Source organism: Rhinolophus hipposideros (genome assembly GCF_964194185.1).
Source record: "Rhinolophus hipposideros genome assembly, chromosome: 9".
Classification (NCBI taxonomy): Eukaryota; Metazoa; Chordata; class Mammalia; order Chiroptera; family Rhinolophidae; genus Rhinolophus; species Rhinolophus hipposideros.
This window is the reverse complement of record NC_138055.1, coordinates 56,662,946-56,683,497: the sequence shown is the minus strand read 5'-3', so window position 1 is coordinate 56,683,497 and position 20,552 is coordinate 56,662,946. Positions and strand designations below refer to the sequence as shown.

The 20,552-nt window shown below is 60.0% G+C and overlaps 1 protein-coding gene across 1 annotated transcript in view; it reads right to left on the bottom strand.

The window, feature by feature from the left end:
- Positions 1–265: 265 nt before the first annotated feature.
- The window catches only part of LRP1 (LDL receptor related protein 1), an 84,453-nt gene continuing 64,166 nt past the window's right edge, over positions 266–20,552 (bottom strand). Inside the window, exons 44-89 of the mRNA XM_081061436.1 lie at positions 20,217–20,409; positions 19,536–19,661; positions 19,190–19,318; positions 18,790–18,909; positions 18,475–18,588; positions 17,999–18,148; positions 17,798–17,920; positions 17,361–17,477; positions 17,101–17,229; positions 16,715–16,837; positions 16,480–16,620; positions 16,189–16,379; positions 15,142–15,325; positions 14,929–15,014; positions 14,675–14,794; positions 14,011–14,198; positions 13,657–13,862; positions 12,952–13,140; positions 12,318–12,466; positions 11,787–11,880; positions 11,553–11,669; positions 11,189–11,308; positions 10,695–10,817; positions 10,359–10,484; positions 9,831–9,947; positions 9,037–9,143; positions 8,815–8,947; positions 8,022–8,141; positions 7,768–7,890; positions 7,278–7,418; positions 7,032–7,166; positions 6,829–6,948; positions 5,478–5,746; positions 4,741–4,919; positions 4,172–4,278; positions 3,854–3,970; positions 3,197–3,373; positions 2,914–3,054; positions 2,632–2,805; positions 2,208–2,369; positions 1,626–1,800; positions 1,372–1,473; positions 1,159–1,223; positions 962–1,052; positions 720–864; positions 266–554 (exon numbers count right to left, since the gene is read on the bottom strand). Coding sequence (XP_080917562.1) covers positions 414–554; positions 720–864; positions 962–1,052; positions 1,159–1,223; positions 1,372–1,473; positions 1,626–1,800; positions 2,208–2,369; positions 2,632–2,805; positions 2,914–3,054; positions 3,197–3,373; positions 3,854–3,970; positions 4,172–4,278; positions 4,741–4,919; positions 5,478–5,746; positions 6,829–6,948; positions 7,032–7,166; positions 7,278–7,418; positions 7,768–7,890; positions 8,022–8,141; positions 8,815–8,947; positions 9,037–9,143; positions 9,831–9,947; positions 10,359–10,484; positions 10,695–10,817; positions 11,189–11,308; positions 11,553–11,669; positions 11,787–11,880; positions 12,318–12,466; positions 12,952–13,140; positions 13,657–13,862; positions 14,011–14,198; positions 14,675–14,794; positions 14,929–15,014; positions 15,142–15,325; positions 16,189–16,379; positions 16,480–16,620; positions 16,715–16,837; positions 17,101–17,229; positions 17,361–17,477; positions 17,798–17,920; positions 17,999–18,148; positions 18,475–18,588; positions 18,790–18,909; positions 19,190–19,318; positions 19,536–19,661; positions 20,217–20,409 — 6,399 coding nt within the window. The 3' untranslated portion in view covers positions 266–413. The remainder of the gene's footprint in view (positions 555–719; positions 865–961; positions 1,053–1,158; positions 1,224–1,371; positions 1,474–1,625; positions 1,801–2,207; positions 2,370–2,631; positions 2,806–2,913; positions 3,055–3,196; positions 3,374–3,853; positions 3,971–4,171; positions 4,279–4,740; positions 4,920–5,477; positions 5,747–6,828; positions 6,949–7,031; positions 7,167–7,277; positions 7,419–7,767; positions 7,891–8,021; positions 8,142–8,814; positions 8,948–9,036; positions 9,144–9,830; positions 9,948–10,358; positions 10,485–10,694; positions 10,818–11,188; positions 11,309–11,552; positions 11,670–11,786; positions 11,881–12,317; positions 12,467–12,951; positions 13,141–13,656; positions 13,863–14,010; positions 14,199–14,674; positions 14,795–14,928; positions 15,015–15,141; positions 15,326–16,188; positions 16,380–16,479; positions 16,621–16,714; positions 16,838–17,100; positions 17,230–17,360; positions 17,478–17,797; positions 17,921–17,998; positions 18,149–18,474; positions 18,589–18,789; positions 18,910–19,189; positions 19,319–19,535; positions 19,662–20,216; positions 20,410–20,552) is intronic.

Here is a 20,552-nt window from a genome sequence, read left to right as displayed (position 1 = left end):
GGAGTTGGGAGGAGTAAGGGGGAGGATGACAGGGGAGAGCCCTGACAAAGTGTCTTGTACAAAGAGGGGAAGGAAGGCAGCACCACCAGCTCTCCCAGTGGGGGTGCATTTTGGTGGGCAGGGCCCCTTATACCTGTAAGCCAAAGGAACCCCCAGAGCCCTGCTGTCCCAGCTCCCTGAAGGCAACATGGGGTAGGGGTGCTGAGGAGCAGGCAGAAGGAAAACGGAAAGAGATAATACTGTGCTCGCTTGCTCGCTTGTTCACTCACATATAAAAAGTAATTCCTTCATTTTTACATTTATACATCCCAGCAGGGCTGGGGAGGGCTTGTTGGGCAGGAGTGGGGCTCATTGAAGTACTTCTCTGGCAGGGGGCAGGAGGCTCTCTGGGGGAAGTCCGATGGGGCGGGGCCCTATGCCAAAGGGTCTCCTATCTCGTCCTCAGGGCCCCGGCCCAGGAGTTCTCGTTTCTCATCCGTGCTGGCCAGGGAGTGGCGGCTGCCGTGACCACCCATGTAGAGTGTGGCGTACACAGGGTTGGTGAAGTTGGTGGGCTGCAAGGTGACAGAGGGTTCAGGTCTGGCTCAGGGTCTGGGCTCTATGGCCCAGGTACCCTACCCACACCTCCACTCCATCATCCAACCCCACACCCTTAGTCATCCCATCCATAACCTCTTGCCCCTGCCCTGGAAGTCACCCCCTCTTTGCTCCCAGCCCACCTTGTCAGGGTCCAGGGCAAAGTCAGCATCGAGTAGGCCCCCTACATCATCAGGCTCCCCGCCTTCATACATCTTATAGGTGGGATTCCCAATCTCCACGTTCATGGCCCCGTTGGTCATCCGTTGGTGCTGGAAGCCCTTAGCCCTGGGGAGAGGCAGGAGTACAGGAGTAGAGATTCTAGGGGGGTAAGGCTAGGGTGGTAAAGGAATGACCAGAATTTTTCAGACTCCTCGTAACTCACCCCCGGACGCGCCGCTTGTACCAGAATACTGCTCCGGCTACCAGAAGCATCAGCAGCAGCAACAGCAGAGGGATAAGGATGGAGGCCATATCTAGAGGGGAGGAGGTGGGGGACTCAGTCCAAAAGGCCAGGAGGCACAAGCACCCCACCCCATTCCAGGACCCAGCAGCCCTGCCTTCCCACCCCCTGCCACCTACGTCCTGGCTGCTGTTGGCTGACCACCTGCTCCTCACACTGGGGTCCTGCCATGTGGGGTGGGCACCTGCAGACAGGAGAGCAGAGCTGAGCAGACATGACTTCCACAGCCATGGCTGCCAGGGAAATGGGGAGGGGCCACAGGATCCTGAAGTGAGCTCAGATTTGGGCAAGGGGGATGGTCTAGGCCTCGATGAGGCTGAGGCCCAACTCACTGGCACTCAGGCATCATTTTGCTGTTCATGGTGCAGGAACCGCCATTGCTACAGTGGCCATCGCAGGTCAGACAGCTGGGGGCCACCCGGCCATCAGAGCAGCTGTAGGAGGGAGTGAGAGGCTGGCGTGAGGCCGGTGAGGGGTGCCTGAGACGCTGAGGAAGAGGCAGGGCAGGGCTGGGAGGGGCAGACGGAGGGCGTAGAGCTGGGACAGGGCAGAGTCTAGCCAGGCACAACTGTGGGGCCCCACTCACTTGCAGGTGACATCCCCACTCTGCTTGTTGACCACGCAGGCTCCATTGAGACAGCGGCTGCACTTGTTCACTTGGCACCTCGGCCCCTCGAAGTAGGCCGTACAGCGGCACTGGCGGGAGCCATTGGCAGCCATCTGGCACGTGCCGAAGTTCTCACAGTAGCCAGAGCACTGTCCTGTGGTTTGGGGTGGGGGGAAAGGAGGTACTTCAAGTTCCAGTCTCATGAACGTCCTTATAGGTTGTGGGGTGAGCTAGACACTTGGGGGGGCCCCCAGGTCTTTTGGATGATCCCTACCTCCTCCTGAGTCCCCGGCAGCCCCCACATCACAGACTGCAGGGTACAAGGACATCCCCGAGCATGCTGACAGGACACTACTTTTGCTTGAATAATCCTGGTGCCAGAGGGCTCACTACCTCGGGGGAAGTGCCGACACCTCCACAGGGGAGCACCAGCAACTTGGGCCTGGCTGAGCTGAGAATGGCCTCCCTCCCTAGAACCCACCCCTGTGGCTACCACCCTAGGCTCTCAGGTCCCCCAGCGACCCTCATTCCTCCCCTGGGTCCCAGAGATGGCTGACTCACGGTACTGGCAGCGGTCACCCAGAAATCCAGGTAGGCATCGGCACTGGGGCTGGTTGCCCTGGTTGACAGTGCAGGTGCTGTTGTTGGCACAGTAGCCCGCACACACCTGCTGGGTGCATTTTGGGCCTGTGAAGCCTGTGGGGCAGCGGCACGTGGGCATGCCTGGTGGGAGAGGATGTGTGAGTGGGCCTGTGGCCCACTGAACCACCTGGCCCTCCTGCAGAGGAACAGGGCTGGAAGGCCCCAGGTGGGAGGCAGGTAGCAGAGGGATGGGACACGGGGGTGTGGACAGGAGGCATGAGGGGACGCAGCAGTGGCGCAAGGTGGGACAGGGGCTGAGGATTTGCCTGAGGCGGGGCCAGTGGGTAGGGGGGCTGGGTCAAGGGGCCAGGAGCAGTCCTGGTGGGAGAACTGAAGGCCATACCCGAGGGGGAGGCAGCGCAGGTGCCCCCATTGCGACAGTGCTCCCAGCACTGATCCAGCTCACACTTGTCGCCTGTGTAGCGGGGCTGGCAGCGGCACTTGGGCTGCCTCCGTGCATTGAGGAAGCAGCTGCCACCGTTGAAGCACTGTAGGTTACAAGTTCCCGGCCGAGGAGCTGCGGGAAGGACCATGGGGGCAGAGCCAGGGAGAGAGGAATTCAGGGGCTGCAAGGAGGAGGGTTCTGGGGCACGGGGGGAGAGGCAGGGGAGGGGTGTGAGCATACCATCTGGTGGGGGTGTTGGTGAGGGCACAGCCACACAGGTGCCATTGTCCAGGCGCTTCCCGTTGGGACAGGTACAGACAGGCCCACTGGGGCTCAGCAGGCAGAGCCACTCACACTTCTTGCGGTCACAGGGGTTGGTCACTGTAGGTGTGGGCCGGGGGGGCGGATGCTGAGCCCTGTGGACCCAAGACCCTGCCCTGCCCGCCAGGAACCGAGGCCACAGCTTGGAGACCTAGTGCCCCAGGCCTCCCTGCCCCAGCCTGGGCTCTCCCTCCTTGCCCACCTTCAGGCTGCTTGTGCTGATGGTACAGGACCACGTCAGAGGCGTGGTTCAGGCCTCCTGTCAGGTTGACCAAGGGGCTGTGTCCAAACTTATGGATCTTGAAGACACGGTTATTGATGTAAGTGACACCATAGATGTAATCCTCAAAGACATCGATGCTGAAGGGGTGACTTAGGCCTGGGGGAGGAGGACATGGACTCAGAGGGGACTCAGGCCCTGGTCGTGTCCTTCAGGACACTGGCTCTCAGGCACCTCAAACCTAACATGTCCAAAACCAAATTCTTCCTAGCCTGTTCCTCCTTCTGGGGCCACTACTGGCAAAATGTCCCATTACCCCTAGACTTCTGGGACGAGGACTGACTTCTGTTGCCTCTCCCCACATTTGCTAAGTTCCTACTGCCACCTATGTTGCCTCCACGCGGTTTAATACTCATTGGTACAAAAATTAATGGACAAGTCGGCCAGAGGGTCAGGGTGGGTGTCAGGCCTGCAGGGCTGGTGCAAGGCGAATCCCATTGGGAGAGGCCTGGAAGACACTGCAGGATTGTTGGGGGCCAGGCTGGGGAAGACGGCAGGTGCTGGGGGAGGGCTTGGGCTCCATGGGGAGGCCAGGAGGCCCCAGGTCCAGGCTGGCTGAGGCCGCTGTCAGATGCTGACCTCGTTTGCTGTCAGCAGCCACGATGGGGTCTGTGCCATTGAGCCGGATACTGCCGATGACTGAGAGTTTGGCGTCCGCCCAGTATAGACGTTCATTGTGGTAATCCACGGCCAGGCCTGGGGGAGGCAGAGAGCACGATGAGGCCCAGCCCCTCCCGCCTCAGGCTGGGGGAGAAAGAACTGTGTCTGTGTTGGGATGGCTCCACCCTGTTCCCATGACCACTCCCAATCACGTCTTCTGGAAAAGCCTCCACAACCCACCTGCCCCCTCCCAGTCCAAGCCCCTCCCCTCCAACACCGTCCCCTGCTGCCTCAGACCTGTGGGCCACTGGATGTTGTCCTGCACCAGTGTCTCCCGCAGTGTCCCATCCATTGCTGCTGTTTCAATCTTGGGGTGGTTCCCCCAGTCTGACCAGTACATGGTGCTGGAGAGGGAGAAGGGGTGAGTGTGGGTAGGACCGGGGGCTGCCAGAAGAGGCCAGTCAAGGTGGGCCACCAAGTTCCTGGCCTGGGCACAGAGACTTCTGGGTGTTGTAAGGAGGGCATTCTGTTTGCCTCCTTCAGAGAAAACCAGGGGGAGTCAGCTTCCTGATCAGGTTAAGAATCTTTTGTTGTAAAACCACAGTGTGCTGCAAAAAGGGCAGAGCTGCCCCCTGGAACAAAGGAGCAGCCAAATCGTGGCTCTCCAGGACAGCCAGCCAAGTAGAAGTCAGGTCCCTTTCCGAGCCCTGGGCAAAGGCAGGCTGGGGTTGGCCAGACTGGGGCAGCCTGGAAGACCCAAGGCCAAGGAAGACTCAAGCTCAGGGAAGGGCACGCCTGGGATTCTGGGCGCCTGCCCCTGTCCCGGCCCTCCCCACGGGACGCATACTCCCAGGACCCGTGCCTACCCCCTCAGCGGGTCCACCACAATGGCGTGGGGCTCATCAATCATGCCGGAGATGAGAGTCTTGCGGTTCTCGCCCTTCATTTGTGCCACTTCAATCACGTCTCGGCCTGAGTCAGTCCAGTACACGTTCCCGGCCACCCAGTCGATGGCAATGCCCCTTGGCATCTTGAGCCCTGAAATCTGAATGGCGGGGGTCACAGTGTCAGGGGCTACCACCTTTTGTCTTCTTGCCCATTATCTACCCGCGACTCTGCCAGCCTGTCCCTCCTAAAAAGTCATGCCAGACGGAGTCAGTTTCCTGGCTTTGAAAGATTCAGTGGACACTTATCTTATGGGCCACACTTAGCACTTTCATGTGTTTTGCTGGGTTAGATATTACTACCCTGCTTTATTGAAGAACAAAGTGAGGCCCAAAGAGGCCAAATAAGGTGTTGGCCAAGACTGACACGGTAGGTGGCAGTGACAATCAGGAACTGAACATGGCTCTTGTGCTGAAGGCCTGTGTGCCCAGGGTGCCCTGCTGCCTTGGGCTGCAGTGTGGCAGAGCCAATGACAGATTCTCCCTGCTCTGTCCATCTGCGGCCTGTGCCCCCCGACATAATCCTGACTGCCCTCGGCCTCCAGTCTCAGCCTCTGCCCATCCACTGTCTTTTTCAAACTCTGCTCGAAACCAGCTGCTCTTTGGAGTCTCTCCACCCAGTCAATCCTTGTAGACTCCACCCCAGGCTGGGTGCTCACATTGAGGTGGGTGACACCTCGGTCAATCTGTCGCCGGTGGCGATTGGAAGTAGTGGGAGGTGCAGCAGGGGGCAGGCTGCGGTAGGAGATGGTGCCCGTGTGCCAGTTGGTCCAGTAGACACGGCCAGCCTTGACGTGGACATCCATGGCATCGATGCGCACGGTCTCGTCACCCTGGAAGGCCTGCTCGTAAGCCGAGTGAGGGTGACTGGGGAACAGGCTGCGGATCTCATTGTCATCAGCAATGTACAGGACCTGATATTCAGAGCCTGGAGGGACGAGAGGTCAGATGTCAGGTGTGGGGAAAGACAGGGGCGGGAGGCCAGGGCGGCAGGGCTGGGGGCCGTCGGGCCCGGTTTTGGGAGGAATGTGCCTGAGACACGCTCCTACACCCAGCCCAGCCTCTTTCACACGAACAATGTCTTCTCTCCTAATCAAATCATCTGCACCAGTCAGAAACCTCTGCTCAACCCACCCCAGTGCCAGGCCCTAGTGCCAGCCTCAGCCCTTGAAGGTGTTTCCTCCCTTCCTCCCCTCAGGTGATCTAATGGGACCTGCAACTCTGGAAAGCTGTCCCTGCTCCTCTAGTCCCAGCGACTTCTGACTCATGGCCTCTGGTTGGCATCACTATGCTCCCTGCTCCACACTGTCTGATGTGTGCCTGTGGGTGCACGTGCATGTGGATTTAAGTGCACAGGCATGAGGGGTGCAGGCACCCATGGCATGGGAGTGCACTTGGGCGTGTGGGGTGGGATTGTATGTAGACGCATACCCTTGAGTGTGCATGGGGGTTATGTGCATGGGTGTGTGGATGTATTTGTGTACAGGCACAAGGAAGCTGCAGGTGCTTAGGCATATGGAAGAGAGCTTGCATGTTCTCGCCAAAAAAAAAACCACCTGTAAATACGTGAGGTGATGGATGTGCTAATTAACTTCATGGGGGGAATCCTTTCATAAGGTGTACATATATCAACTCATCACATCGTACACATTAAATATCAGACAGTTTTGTCAATTACATTTCAATAAAGCTGAAATAAGAAAAGCATAATGGGAATATACAGGTGGGGTACACGTGAGTGTGGCAATGTGTGTCTGTGTGCACTCCTCCTAGGAGTGGTGGGTAAGGAGGCATGTGTGGAAGGAATGTGTGCTGCTCTCACCCCAGAGTTCCTCAGATGAGCCAGTCCAGGGCCTGTGCCCAGAAAGCTGCACCTGTGGGTCTGGGGTTCCACACTTACGCAAGGGTGTATGGAGGAAAACATCCCACTCTGGGTCCACCCATTTTACATCCTGGTGTTGCAAAGCCCTGCCCACTCTTCCTGTCCTCTCCCGGCTCAGGCTTCAGTACCTTCAGCCTTGCAGGTGTTGTGCGTCTTCATGAAGTTTCGAGCACAGCTGCAGAGGTGGCCGCCCTTGGTGTTGTTGCACAACTGTGAGCACGTGCCGAAGCGTAGGCACTCATTGATGTCTGGGGATTATATGGGAGGGTCATGGAGAAACGCCATGTGGCTGGGGTTTCTGCCCCAGGCCCCCTGGGTACTGCCTTCTTACCCTGGCATCCCGGCTGGCCTGGCACGGTGTGGAAGCCCGAGCGGCAGGCACAGTAGGCCGCTTTCTCGGTGCGCACGCAGCGTGCCTCATCCCCACAGATGCTGGCGTTGGTGGCGCAGCTGGTGAGCTTGGGGTCTGTGGGGGGACAGAGAGTGGGTTCTCTCCTGAGCTGCCCTACACCTGGACTTCGGTTCTCCACGCTGCCATCCCTGCACCTGCCCCGTTGCCCCCACACACCCCTCTTACCAATGCTGCAGTCCTCCTCATCAGAGCCATCCCCACAGTCATCGAACATGTTGCAGCGCAGCGAGGAGGAGAGGCAGCGCTGGTTCCGGCACAGAAACTCCTTCTTGTCTTTGCAGTGGGGCGTCTGCGCCGTGGGTGGCTCTGGGGAGGGCAGGGACGTCAGGTCCTGGGTATTCACCACCCTTGCTCCCTCCTCCCATAGGGGCCTTCAGTCAGTCATGGACAGGTAGGACCCAAGCCTGGTTGTTTGTCAAGCTTGCAGGGGAAGTGGGTTAAACGTGCAGGTTCTATCTCAAGACCTACGGTATCAGGAAGCTGTCAGTGCCTTTCCCCAGGAGCTTCTCCCTCCGCAGGAAGGACCCTCAGGCTCCCAGCAATGGAACCTACTCTTCCTGGTGACTCCAGACACAGCTCCCACTTGGCTCACCCCATCCTCTGTAGCACCCCACTATGGGCCCCCAAAGCATCTTTGCACTGGCCCCTTGCTCACCACAGTCTTCCTCATCAGTCCCATCCCCGCAGTTGTCGGTGCCATCGCATTGGCGCCCAATCCACAAGCAGACGCGATCGTTCTTACAACGGAAGGGTCGGTTGGGAGGGCACACAAACCGGGCTGCAGGAGACAGAGCCAGAATCAGCCCTGGGGGGCGGCTGTGGGCCACTGGGGAGCGTGAGAGCCCCTGTCTCCCGGAGCCCATCACCTCTGCTCTGGGTGCCCGCTCTGCCCTCGCCCTGGAGCCTCACCGCACTCCTCAGGGTTCTCATCTGAGTTGTCGCCACAGTCGTCCTCGCCATCACACTTCCACGCCAGGGGCTTGCACAGGGTGTTATTGCACTGGAACTCATCCAGGGGGCAGGTCCGCACTGGGCGCCAGGGACAACAAAGGGCAAAGAATGAGCTGAGCCTCAGGCTGCTGGGGGCAGGACCTTGCCCACACCCGTCCCTCCACAGGTGGAGGCCAGAGGAGTCACCAGGCTAGCAGTGGTACAGCCAGATAGAACCCAGCTCTAATTTTCTATCAGCTGAACAGCCAGGGTAGAACTACTTCCTCTGGTATTTAGGGGAGCAGAAGAGGCCTTCTTGGGAAGAGTGCACTGAGGGGTCCAGAGGCTCCTCTTTCTCTGGTGGTTGTGGCGGGGCACTGGGGCCTATCGCGTGGATCAATGGCAGGCACAGAGGAGGCACAGTGCGCTTGGTGTGAGGAGACCTAGTGCCAGTCCCTGTCCTCGGCCCACCAGGGCAGAGCCAGAATGTCTACCTCACAGTTGGGGTCTCTGCTCCAAGCCCCAGCCTTTTACTCAAGTTCACACGGCCCCCTCTAGGTGGCCGAGCCCACGCTGATCAGCCAGGAGCAGGCATTACCTTATTGCCCGGGAAAAGGAGAGAGAGAGCAGGAGCTTTCTTTCTCAGGGCAGCCGACTGCCTTGTAGGAACTTATGGGGTGGGGCCTAGAGGGACACAGCCCACAGGTTTCCACTGGATTTCAGCCCAAGTGGCTCTTTGACTAAGTGCTGTTACGGGGCGGGGTGTGCTCACCGCCAGTACCACAGGCTTCCTCATCACTGCCGTCCATGCAGTCGGCGTCGGCATCACAGCGCCACCGCAGGGGGATGCAGTGACCACTCTTGCACTGGAACTGGTCCATGTCACAGCGGGGGGTGCAGTCTTTCTGTGGGCCAGGAAGCAGGCATCCTGGTCAAATCTGGGCACCCATCCGGCCCTGCCCTGACTCTCCCTCCTTCCGGTTTCCCTGCCCACCTCGTCTGAGCCATCTGCACAGTCATGGTCCCCATCACATTTCCAGCGCCCAGCGATGCAGCGGCCATTGGCACAGGAAAATTCACTCTCAGAGCAGGGCCGAGGGGCTGGGGAAGGATAAGGGACAGACAGGCCCCAAGAAGGTGGGCATGGGCACTCAGCCCTTGAGGGCATCTCCAGCCCTTGGCAGAGTGATGCTGCCCATATCTGTGTCCCTGAAGGCCACAGCGGACTGGCATAATGACCAAGATGCTCAGCCAATCCTGGGTAGCCAACTGGCTGCCCTCATGGGACCTGCCAAGCACAGTGTGTGCTCACTTACCCCTCTGGACAGACACAGGAGAGAGGGCATGGGTCCCTGGCCCTGCCCTCAGGACAGACTGTGTGGGGAGGGGAAGGGAAGGACAAGGCCACTAAGACAAGCACCAGGGTTTAGGGAGCGGCCAGTAAAGGATGATAGGCTGAGGCACAGCACAGGGACAGGTGGGCTCTGGGGCAGAGGCAGGGGTGAGGTGGGAGCACGGTACATCAGAGACACCTACCTCTGTAACCCCAAGAGGACAGTGTGAAAATGGAGAGAAACATGAGATGAGGTGAAATGGCACAAACTCAAATACACAACATGGAGTGGGGAGAGGAGGGAGGGGCTCCTGACCCCTAGCCCTGGGGGGTGGCCACCTGCTCTAGTACAGCCTCGTGGCGGTAGGAGCAGGGCTGCTGAGAAGGGAGGTGCCCGAGGTCTACCGGGGAAGGGCCTCTGCTGGGCGGGGGGTCTGGGGGGGTGGGGGACATACTGCAGCTCTCCTCGTCCGAGTTGTCCCCACAGTCGTTGTCATAGTCACACTGCCAGCGGCCTGGCACGCAGCGGTTGTTCTTGCAGCGGAACTGGTAGGGCTCACAGGTGCGCTCGTCTAGGGAGGCAAGGCGGGAGGGCAGTCAGGGACCGAGTGAGGGGCAGACGTCAGGGTCTCGCACTGGCATGGCCAGAATGGCCAGGCAAGGTTAGGGCCAGGAGGGGGAGAGTGAGCATTCCAGGCTGAGAAGGTCAGCATTAGGAGGCAGCGCTCTGAGATGCAGGATTTCCAAGGAAGTTCTGGGGCAGGGGGAGCTGCTTTGGGAGGGGATGAACAGATCTAAGAGATTCTGCACAGGTATGTGCTAATGAGGCACTGGTGGGCACAGAGACCGGAGAATTAGGAGGCAGTGGCAGGAAGCTGGGTGCCAGGCTATGCAGAGACACAGCGCTGCCCCCATCAGTGGACATCAACCTCCCTGCCCAGGCAGGAGGCCTTGCCCTGGGAGTCCGGGCTCGGCAGACTCACCACACTCTTCCTTGGGCTCGTCAGAACCGTCCCCACAGTCGTCCTCCCCATCACACTTCCAGCGCGCTGGGATGCAGCGGCCTGAGTCCTTGCAGCGGAACTCATCCACTCCACAGGTCATCTGGGCTGCAAGGGGGTGGGCCCGGTGGTGAGGGGGAGGCTCCTTTCAGGAATGTGCTGTGAGGGTGGGGAGGGGGGTCCCATGTGGGGGTGGTGGGAGCAGAGACACCATGGAGAAAGGGTGGGCTCCAGAGGCCGGGGGTGGAGGGGTGGGGGGGCAGGAGGGGGCTTCTGTGGGGAGGCAGGCTCTAGGCTCCCGGGTGCCAGGCAACTCACTGCAGTTGGCGGGCTCGTCACTGCCATCCACACAGTCATTGTCGCGGTCACACACCCAGACTCGTGGGATGCAGCGCTTGGTGATGGAGCACTGGAACTGGTTGGGGGCACAGGTCACCTCGGCTGCGGGGCAGGGGAGAACATGAGGACCCGCATGCTCTGCCTCCCACCACATTTTAAGAACACCATCTTCTCCCTCTTCCAAGCCCTTCCCCCACTCCCCCAGGCACTGCCAGCAATGTCTTGGGAGGAAGGTACAGTTTATTTCCAATTTTAGTGCTTTTTATTTTCTGGATCTGCACATCTCTCTACCGAGCACGATGATTTTATGAGCAACCAAGTCACACTCAATATAACATATGTTGCCCTCTAATAACATTACTTGAGAGCAACATTGCCACTGGAAAACAGCGCTGGGAAGATGCCAACATGCACCGTGTTGGGTGCCTGTTTTCCCAGCACCCTGCTCCCTGCCCACAGCGGGCTGCACTCACGGCAGTCCTTCTCATCTTCTCCGTCTCCACAGTTGTCCTGCCCATTGCAGCGGAAGATGCCGGGAATACAGCGGTTGGTGTTGGTGCACTTGAACTGACTGGGCAAGCAGACGTGGATGTCTGTGTGGGGTGGGGAGGAGAGCAGGGTAACTCAAAGGATGGAGGCCTCAGGGGCGGGGCGCTGGTGCCCCACCCCCTCAGCGGGACAGGCAGGCTCAGGGCCTGCAGCAGCAGGATGCCAGCCTGGAGAGGAGGCGCCTGTGGGCTGAGCTGTCTCGCCCTTGGAGCACAGTATGAAACCCCCAAATCCCAAGGAAGGACAAAGAGGGGAAGGAGGGCAGCCAGTGGCTGGACAGCCCTTTACCGCAGTTGGCCTCGTCACTGTTGTCCTGGCAGTCATTGTCCCCGTCACAGATGAAGGCAGGGTTCGTGCAGATGCCTGTCGAGCACTGGAACTGTCCTGGGCGGCACTTGAATTCGGCTGCCAGGAGGGGAGGCTTAGCATCAGAAGGGCTGGGGGTGGGCGGGCCACACAGGGCCCTGGAGTCCGGCTGCCCCTACACATGACCCTCTTGCCACCCCTGCTCTGGGCACTCACGACAGTCCGGGGGCTCGTCTGAGTGGTCTCCACAATCGTCCTCTGTGTCACACTTCCACCAGAAGGGGATGCACTTGTCGTTCTTGCACACAAACTGGAGGGCAGGTGGGGGCAAGAGGGGTTGGTGGGGGTCTGGGGAACTCAGAAGGTTTTCTTTTGAGGGGCTGGGATGTTTCAAGGAGCAGCAGGGTCAGGGTATTATGGGAGAAGGTTGAGCAGGATGGAAGGTTGGGATATGATGAGTGCAGGAAGGCCAGGCAAGGGAGTATCTGTGTGGAGGTAAGGTTGGGGGTATTGGTGAGGGAGGGTCAGGGTTAGGGTGTAGGGGTGTTTGTGTGAGGTGACGGGTGTAAAAGTATTGCTGTGGGGAGACAAGAGGTAGGCAAGAAATGTAGGGGTGTTAGCGTGGGAAAACCAGATGCATGAGGACATTAGAAAGGGTGTTGGGGTCCGAGGAAGAGTGGGACTACTGGTGTGGGGGGTCAGGGGAATGAGGCAATGATGAATGGGGGCCCAGGGGAAGAGCCTCACCTGGCTTGCTGTGCAGTTGGACACACAGGTGCGTCCGTCGCCGCCCAGGTAGAAATTGGTGGGACAGGCACATTTGTGGCCGCCCCCAGGGGACAGTAGGCACAAGTTGCTGCAGCCACCATTATTGACTTTGCAGGGGTGATTGGGCACTGCCAGAGAAAAAGTGGTTCAAGGACGGCCGACTGTGCCAGTTTGTGGACCACTGCTCCCTGAGCCATTTGGCCTCTGGCAGAGTGAGAGCAGCACTAGCTGCTAACACATTTTCTGGTCTTTCAGAGGCTGCCCAGCTCCCTCTATCCTGGGCAGGTGTGGGATGGGTCCAAATCCTGCTCTTTTGGGAGAGAGCTGAAGCCAAAGACAGGAGAGGGCTCTCTTGAGGTCCCAGGATCAGAACAGTCCTGAAGCCCACACACTGCCTCACCTGCGCCCTCCCTCAGCTACGGCCTGCCTGCCTTCAGGGTCCCACCTCAGTGGTCTGCACCCAGACCCACCCTACTTGACTGGCCTCAAGGCCTTGCTGCTACAAGACTCCAGCGCTGGCCCCAGGCTGGAATGAGCTCCCAAGAGCCAGCCCAGAGCCTGTCTACAGCCTCCTGCATCTCCCAGCATCTGGCAGGAAGCCCTGGTCGCTTACCATCTGGCTGGCGCAGGGCGTGGAAGACATGCAGGTCCATGGGCCGGTGCAGTGTGCTGATGAGGAGCGTCTTGTTGGTGCCCGTGGTCTTATGAGCTCGGTTTATGGACTTGGTCTCCCAGTCAGTCCAGTAGACATAGTCCTCAAACAGGGTCAGTGCAAAGATGTGCGGGATGTCCTGGTTCAGCACTGCAGATGGTGGAGAGGATAGGCCCGGGAGGCAGGCAGCCCTGAGTATGTACTGGGCGCCTTCCCTGCTGTACCCTCGTATCCCCATAAACAACCCTGTAAGGTAGGCGTTAGCCTCAGTTCCAGATGGGTAAGTGGATTCCCAAGGTTGCACAGCTAATAAGTGGCAGAGCTGGAACTCAAATCCAGGTCTGTCTGACAGCAGGCTTCTGCGTCACGATATTATATTAGGTTTCTTGTCAGGAAGTGGGGAGTACTGAAGTACCCCAATCCCAGGCCTCCCACTCCCGTCTGCCTTGGGGTCGCATCACCTGGCACTGTACATGGGAAGGGTCCGCACGCCTGGGCTGATCCCAGTGGTGCACCCTTCAATGCTCTGAACCTACGCACCACTAGTGGCGGTGTCCTTGGACCATGCCCTCTGGCTTTTATGCTACTCTGAAGGCCTGACCCCTGCAGCTCCTCTCCATCCCCATCAGGTGTGCTGTGCCCAGGCAGCCTCACTGGCATACTGACCAACGTGACGATTGGAGCCATCTAAGCTGGCAAACTCAATGTAGTCTTCCCGGGCATCGGCCCAGTAGATGCGCTCGGTGACGTAGTCCAGGGTCAGGCCATTGGGCCACGTGATCTTGGTGTCCACGATGACGCTGCGTCCAGACCCATCCATGCCAATCCGGCCAATAAGCGAGTGGTCACCCCAGTCTGTCCAGTACAGGTACCTGGCAGGTGGGTGGGCAGTGAGCCCCAAGAAATCAAGTGACTGGTCCCTCCAGGTTCCACCTGCATACGGGGAGGCTGGGCCTGGGTGCCTGAGTGTGCCAGGTCAGCTGCTTGCAGAGGCTCCCTCAACCCTCCGTGCCCACTTACCCATTCTGCACGTCCACCACCAGAGCCCTGGGCTCACGGAGGCCAGAGCTGACTAGCACCGTCCGATAGGCCCCGTTGAGCTTGGATACTTCAATGGTGTCCCGGCCTTTGTCACACCAGTACAGGTTGCCGCCCACCCAGTCCACAGCCAGCCCGTCGGGGTTGCTGAGGCCAGTCCGATGCAGCACCTGCGGGCAGGGAAGGGAGCGCCTGGATGCCCTGTGGTAGGACTCTCAGCCTCTCTGGGGCTCAGCTTCCCCACGTGGAAAGCGTGGAGCTCGGCTGGGCGGACCATGGAGAGAAAAGGCGCGGCTTGGGGCCTGGTGTCAGTTGAGGTTCTAGGAAAGGGGTCTATAGATGAGCGAGACCACCACAGTGCCTGGGAGCACGGGTTTAAGGGAGGTCAGACCTAGGGGGGAACTTACTGGTAATTGGGGATAGAAGAAGAGGAAATCTCCTAGGTCTTCCTCTAGGCTTAGAGAGGAAAAGGCGAAGACAAGCAGTCATGTAGTGATTCGGTAGGGAAGGGGGTGAAGAAAATCATTGTGGGAGGTGGGTGCGGAGAAGGGGAGATGGCCTTGAAACAGCGCCCTGTTGGGGGGCAATGAGGCTGGCTCTCTGCACCCCACAGGTGTCAGCTGGGGCGCGGGCTGCCCAGGCTCACCTGCACGTTGCTCCCATTAAGATGCATCCTTCGGATCATGCTGCCCTGGGTGGTCACGTCCGTCCAGTAAATCATCTGCTCTCGGTAGTCAAAGTCCAAGGCGACGGCGTTGTTGAGGCCCTGGATTGGGGGTGGGGGACAGGGATGACTGCAGAGACAGGAGGGGTGGCCACGGGCCAGTGGGGAGGACGTGGCCTGTACTGCGTGAGGACAGGAGCTCTGGGCCTGGGACACAGTCGGGAGAGGTCTGGTACCTGCTTAAGCAGGGTGTAGTTGGAGCCATCCAGGTTGAGCTTCCGCAGGTAGTACCGGTTGGCGAAGATCAGAAATGGCTCCTCATCTGGAGACAGGATTCTGGCTCAGCCGCTAGCGGGGGCATGTTCTAGGCAGCCCCGGTCCCCAGCCTGTCATGAGCTCTGCTTCCCCAGCCCCCCCACAACAGCCCTCGGCTGCCTGGGCCATCTCACCGGTCACAGCCTTGCAGCTGTGGGGGTCACCGCCGCGGGGGGCGTAGCCCTCCACACACAGACACTTGTAGCTGCCGTGGGTGTTGATGCAACGCTGGCTGCAGGGGAACGTGGTGCTGCACTCGTCCACATCAGCGCAAGTGCGGCCGTCATCCTTCGGCCGGAAGCCGGGTCGGCAGCGGCACTGCAGGCACAGGGAGCTTTGGCTGGGGAGGGGGCAGGGCTCTGGGCCTCCCCGTGAGCTGATAGCCTCCCACCCTAGAGACCCGGGGTCAGAAGCCCTCATGGGGCTCCAGTTCCCTTCAGCCCGGGTAGCTGGCTCTGCCAGGGAAGCCCAGCCTTGCTGGGGGAGGCAGGCAGCACCCAGGTACTGAGCCAAGCACGCGGGTTATCTGGCTCTCGGCCCACCCAAACCGCTACATTGAATCCCCAACCACCATGGTTCCACGTCCACAGGGAGGTGCTCAGGCCTCATCTGGGCCCGTGGGTACCATTTGACAGAGCTGATCGGGTTCCTCTCCAACGGTTTCTTCAACTTGCTCTTCTTTAGCCCCAGCACCTGCCCATTTTCAGGGGCCTCCGCTGCTTTCCCTCACCTCCCAGCCCTCGGGGTGGCCGAGCACAGGGCTCAGGCTTCGGACCTCCCCTCTTTTCCATCTCTGCTCACTCCCTTGGGAATCTGATCCAGACTCGACTTAAATGTCGTCTCTATGGTGATAACTCCCAGATGTCACTCTCCTGTCTGGCCTCCTCCCTGAACCACAGACCTGTGCAGGGCCTACTTGACATCTGCACACGCTTTTCTCTCACAGCCCTTCTCTCATCTTCCAGCAAAGCTGCTGGTTCTACCTTCCAAATAGATGCAGAACCCAACCAAGCAGAGTTCTGTTTTGTTCACTGCTGGGTCCCCGCCGCCTAGAATGCTGCCTGACAGAGCAGGTGCTGTGTGAGCCTTTGTTGAATGAATGAATGAATGAATGAATGGTAGAAAAAAGTTCCCAGCCAGGCTTGGGGGTGTGGAAGCTCCCACCCTAGGGGGGGGCACACCTTGAAGCCAATCTTGAGGTCCTCACAATCTTGGCTGCAGCCACTGAGCTTGCGGTTGAGACACTCATTGACATGGCAGCCACGCTCGTCGGAGCCGTCGCCACAGTCGTCCTGGCCGTTGCAAAGCAGCGCCTCGGCCACGCAGCGCCCGTTGCTGCACAGGAACTGCGAGGAGGTGTAGCACTTGTGCTCTAGGGAGGGTGGAGGTGGCAGGTCAGCAGGGTCCCCAGCCGTATGGGGAACAGGTGTCGAGGGGCAAGGCGAGAGCGGGGAGTCAGGCATCGGGCTCACCTGGGCTGGTACAGTGTGGGTTCATGGGGGCCTCATCGCTCTGGTCGTGGCAGTCATTTTCGCCATCGCACTCCCACTGCCGAGAACTCAGACAGCGCCCGTTGGCACAGCGGAACTCATTGGGGCCACAGGTCGGGTATTCTGGGGGAAGAGGGGACAGGTGAGGCTGGTGGCCTGGACAAAACCCATCACTGTGAGGGCAGGGCCTGTCTTCCCCCATGGCCCCAGGGCTCACCACACTCGGGGGACTCATCGGAGCCGTCGGCGCAGTCACGGTCATGGTCACACACAAAGTGCTTGGGGATGCACTGGCGGTTCTGGCACATGAACTCGCGGTCGTCGCAGGTGCTGTTGTATACTGTGGACAGAGGAGGACATGGCCCCTCTGCCCCTGCCTGACCAGCTGTTGACTGTCACCCCCAGACCTTCCTGTGGTCCACGTGGCAGAACGGGCAGAGCAGTGGATAGGGGGCCAGACACCTGAGTTGTAGATGGGGCTCTGCCACTAATGGCCTGAGTGACCCCTGCTGGAGCACTTCCCTTCCTTGACCTCAGTGTCCCTTGTGCAAAGCGAGACTGGCCAGCCGTCGCCCACCCCACTCCTCACGACCCGTCACTCACAGCAGCCAGCTGTGACGCTCTCATCAGCACCGTCAGCACAGTCCTTGTCACCATCACAGAGCCAGCGCTCGGGGACGCACACGTGGGTGCCAGGGCAGGAGAAGGAGTTGGGGCCACACGTCTTGCCTTCTGTGGAGGGAACAGAGAGCTGCTGAGAGATCAGGAGCAGGCAGAGGAGAGTTGGGCAGTGGGATGACATCCCCTGTGCTGCACTGTCCTTCCTGGGGCGCCTCCCCGACCTGACCCCGGCCACCCCTCACCGCAGTGAGCTGCCTCGTCCGAGCCGTCACCGCAGTCGTCACTGCCGTCACACAGCCACTGCTTGGAGATGCAGCGATGGTTCTGGCACTCGAACTGGGCCTCTGAGCAGAACTTGTCTGGGGCAGTCAGAAGCCACAGTTAGATGGGGGAGGGGCCAGTGGGTCACTCAGGTGTCACAGGATGAATGGGAGAGAGACCCCTGGTACCCCTCTGTGGAGGCTCAGCATTAGCTGGAGAGATGACACCCCTCTGCTTAGGGTCTGGGTGGGGGGGCCTGGGGTGAAGGCCCTGGGTACCCTTCTCCCAGGAGGGCATTTCCTGGGAGGGAGCTAAGAGGTGGGGCCTGGACTGGGTCTTAGTGGCTCCGGGGAAGCCCTGGCCCACTGCAGGTCCCCTGGGCTCCCAGCTCAGGTGATGGGATGCTGAGGTCACTCACTGCAGTGGGTCTCATCCTCGCCGTGTTCACAGTCGTCCTCCTTGTCACATGTCCAGCTCATGGGGATGCAGCGTCCACTGGGACAGGCGAAGTAATTCAGGGGGCATCTGGGGCGCTTCACACCTGGGGGTGAGGAAGGCATGAGGGCCCTGCTCCCCTCGGGGGCCCACGGCTCCCCACACGCCCGACTACCGTCCAGACCTGGGCAGTCGCGCTCATCGCTATAATCCCCGCAGTCGTTAGCGCCGTCACACACCCAGCTGGGCGCGTAGCAGAGGGAGGTCTTCTCACAGGGCTGGAACTGCACGCCTTTCACCCCCAGGCGGAAGTAGCTGCTGCAGTTGGTAGCACCTGGTGGGGGTAGGGGTGAGGAGTGACCTCAGGTTCCCTCCAATCACCCTCCCAGGCAACTACTGGCCCATTGGGGCCTTCGTGTGTTTTGGAAAATTGAACAGTGTCCTTCAGGTGGGGCGTTGTCCCCCACTCACTGCCCTCTCCCTGAATCCCAAGGGGGCCCAGGCCTGGAGGCAGGGACAGGAGTGAGACAGGCAGGCTGTGAGGGAGGGGACTGTGGCAGCCCGGTGGGCCCAGAGGGAAGGTAGAGAGGAAGGCTGGGCAGGAGACGGGGAGCAGCACAGCAGGAGCCAAGGAGGGCTCAGGAAGAGGGTACCACTCACTGCAATTCATCTCGTCTGAGGCGTCTTCACAGTCCACAAACTGGTTGCAGCGGCTGGAGTTCCCGATGCAGGTGCCGTCCCGGCAACGGAACTCGCCCACACCACAGGCCGTTTCTAGAACAGCGCCCACCGGGTACCATCAGGTCAAGTCCTCCCTTGGGGCCCAGGAGGGCACAGGCCAGATCTCCTGGCCCAAAGCCTGTCACAGAGTACCCTGAACCAGACCCCTTGGGCTCTGGGGCCCAAAGCCCATTAAGGTGGGGAGGGTGCAGAGTTTGGGGGGGGTCCAAGGCCCGGGCACAGTGTCCCACTCACTGTTGCAGAGAATCTCGTCAGAGCCGTCCCCACAGTCATCTGCCCCGTTGCACCACAGCATGTTGGACACACAGCGCCCGTTGTTGCACTGGCGGAAGGTGTTCTTGCAGCGGCGCGTGTCTGCAGGTGGGGAAGCAGGCCTTGAGTCAGCAGCAGTTACAGCAAAGGGCTGCCTCTTATGAGATGGTATGCATTTGTTCCCTTCACAAACTGTGCAGATCCGGCTACGGGTCTGGCACAGCGCTCACGGTGGTTCTGCCCTCCATGAGCTCCCCAAATTCCTTCCCGGGCCATGGAGCTGGGTCAGGGAGCTTTTGCTCCTCTCATTCCCATGGCCTGCCCTGCTGGGGGCTGAGGCTGGTCACTGGAGGCCAGGGGTCTGGGGGAGGTAGCTCCTTACTGCAGTAGGATGGCTTCTCGTCAGACTTGTCCTTGCAGTGGGAGACGCCGTCACACGTCAGGCTGAAGTTGATGCACTCACCATTGGCACACTCGAACTCATCTTGTGCTCGGCAAGAGGAATTCACCGCTGTGGGGGAGGGAAGGGGCTTCATGATCCAGGGCCCTGGGGCCCTCTGTGCCCACACCCCTCTCCCCCAGGGACTGAGGTCATTCTCAGTCATTCTCAGTTTCTCCTTAATGAAAGGATCAAGGAGCTGGGCTGTTGGAGAGTCTGGGAGGAGCTGGTCCCCAGGGAGAGCCTGGGGTTCCCCACCAGTGCCTTCTTCCCTCACTCCCTCTCTCACCCCGGCAGGTGAGGTCCTCCTGGAGGATGCGGCCCCCTCGGCAGGAGCAGTTGACATGGCCTTGGTGGGTGAGCAGACACAGTTCCTGGCAGCCCCCAGTGTTGATGCGGCAAGGGGAGAGTTCGCCTGAGCAGGGAAGGAGGATAAAGAGGTAGGAATGTTCTCTGCTGTGCACCCACACCCACTCCTACAGCTTCACTGAGCTCCTGGGCACCGGCTGCAGCACAGTGATGGAGGGCCAGGTGTTTGGGATGGGGGGGCGGAGGTGGAAGATGTGTGTCCTCTTAGGTGGGGTGATATGGAACTCAAGGCATGCTTTGGGGAGATTCAAGTCTAAGGAGCCTTGAGATTATGTGTGTAGTGGTGGGGCCCCCAGGGCCTGTATGAGTGGCCCAGGAAAGCTTCAGGTCTGTGTTGGGGACACTCGGCCAGCTAGGCCCAGTGTGGGAGTGTGTCTGTGCACGTGTACAGAGGGTGCTGCAGGCAGAGCTGGGGCTGTGTGTGTGTGATCAGGTTCAGGGGGACGTGTAGCCCTGGGTGGGAGGAATGGTGAGAACATTTACTGGGGTGTCCGAGGATGTGGATGAGACCAGAGTGGGCGGTGTGTGCGTGCATGTGTGCGTGCATGTGTGCTGGCACGGTGCGCAGGACAGCGAGGCTGGTGGCAGCAGCCCCACTCACAGCTGTTGGTGTCATTGGCCACAGCGATGATGCCCATGGGCTGCTGGGGAATGTCCACGCGCAGTAGCTTCATGTCGCTGCCCACATACTTGTTGGCCCGTTGCACAGCGCGCCGCACCCAGTCAGTCCAGAAGATGTGCTCCCCGTACACAGCCAACCCGAAGGGGTGGACCGGCTCCGACTTCAGGATCACCTGTGGACACAGCGCCTTCGCCGTCACGGGTATCCCTCAGGCCTGTTGCCCGGCCTCCACACCCCTGCAGCTGGCTCCAGGGACCGGGGGGCCTGGCCCTGCCCTAGGTCCCCTAGACGCTGCCACAGAATGGGCAGGACCCA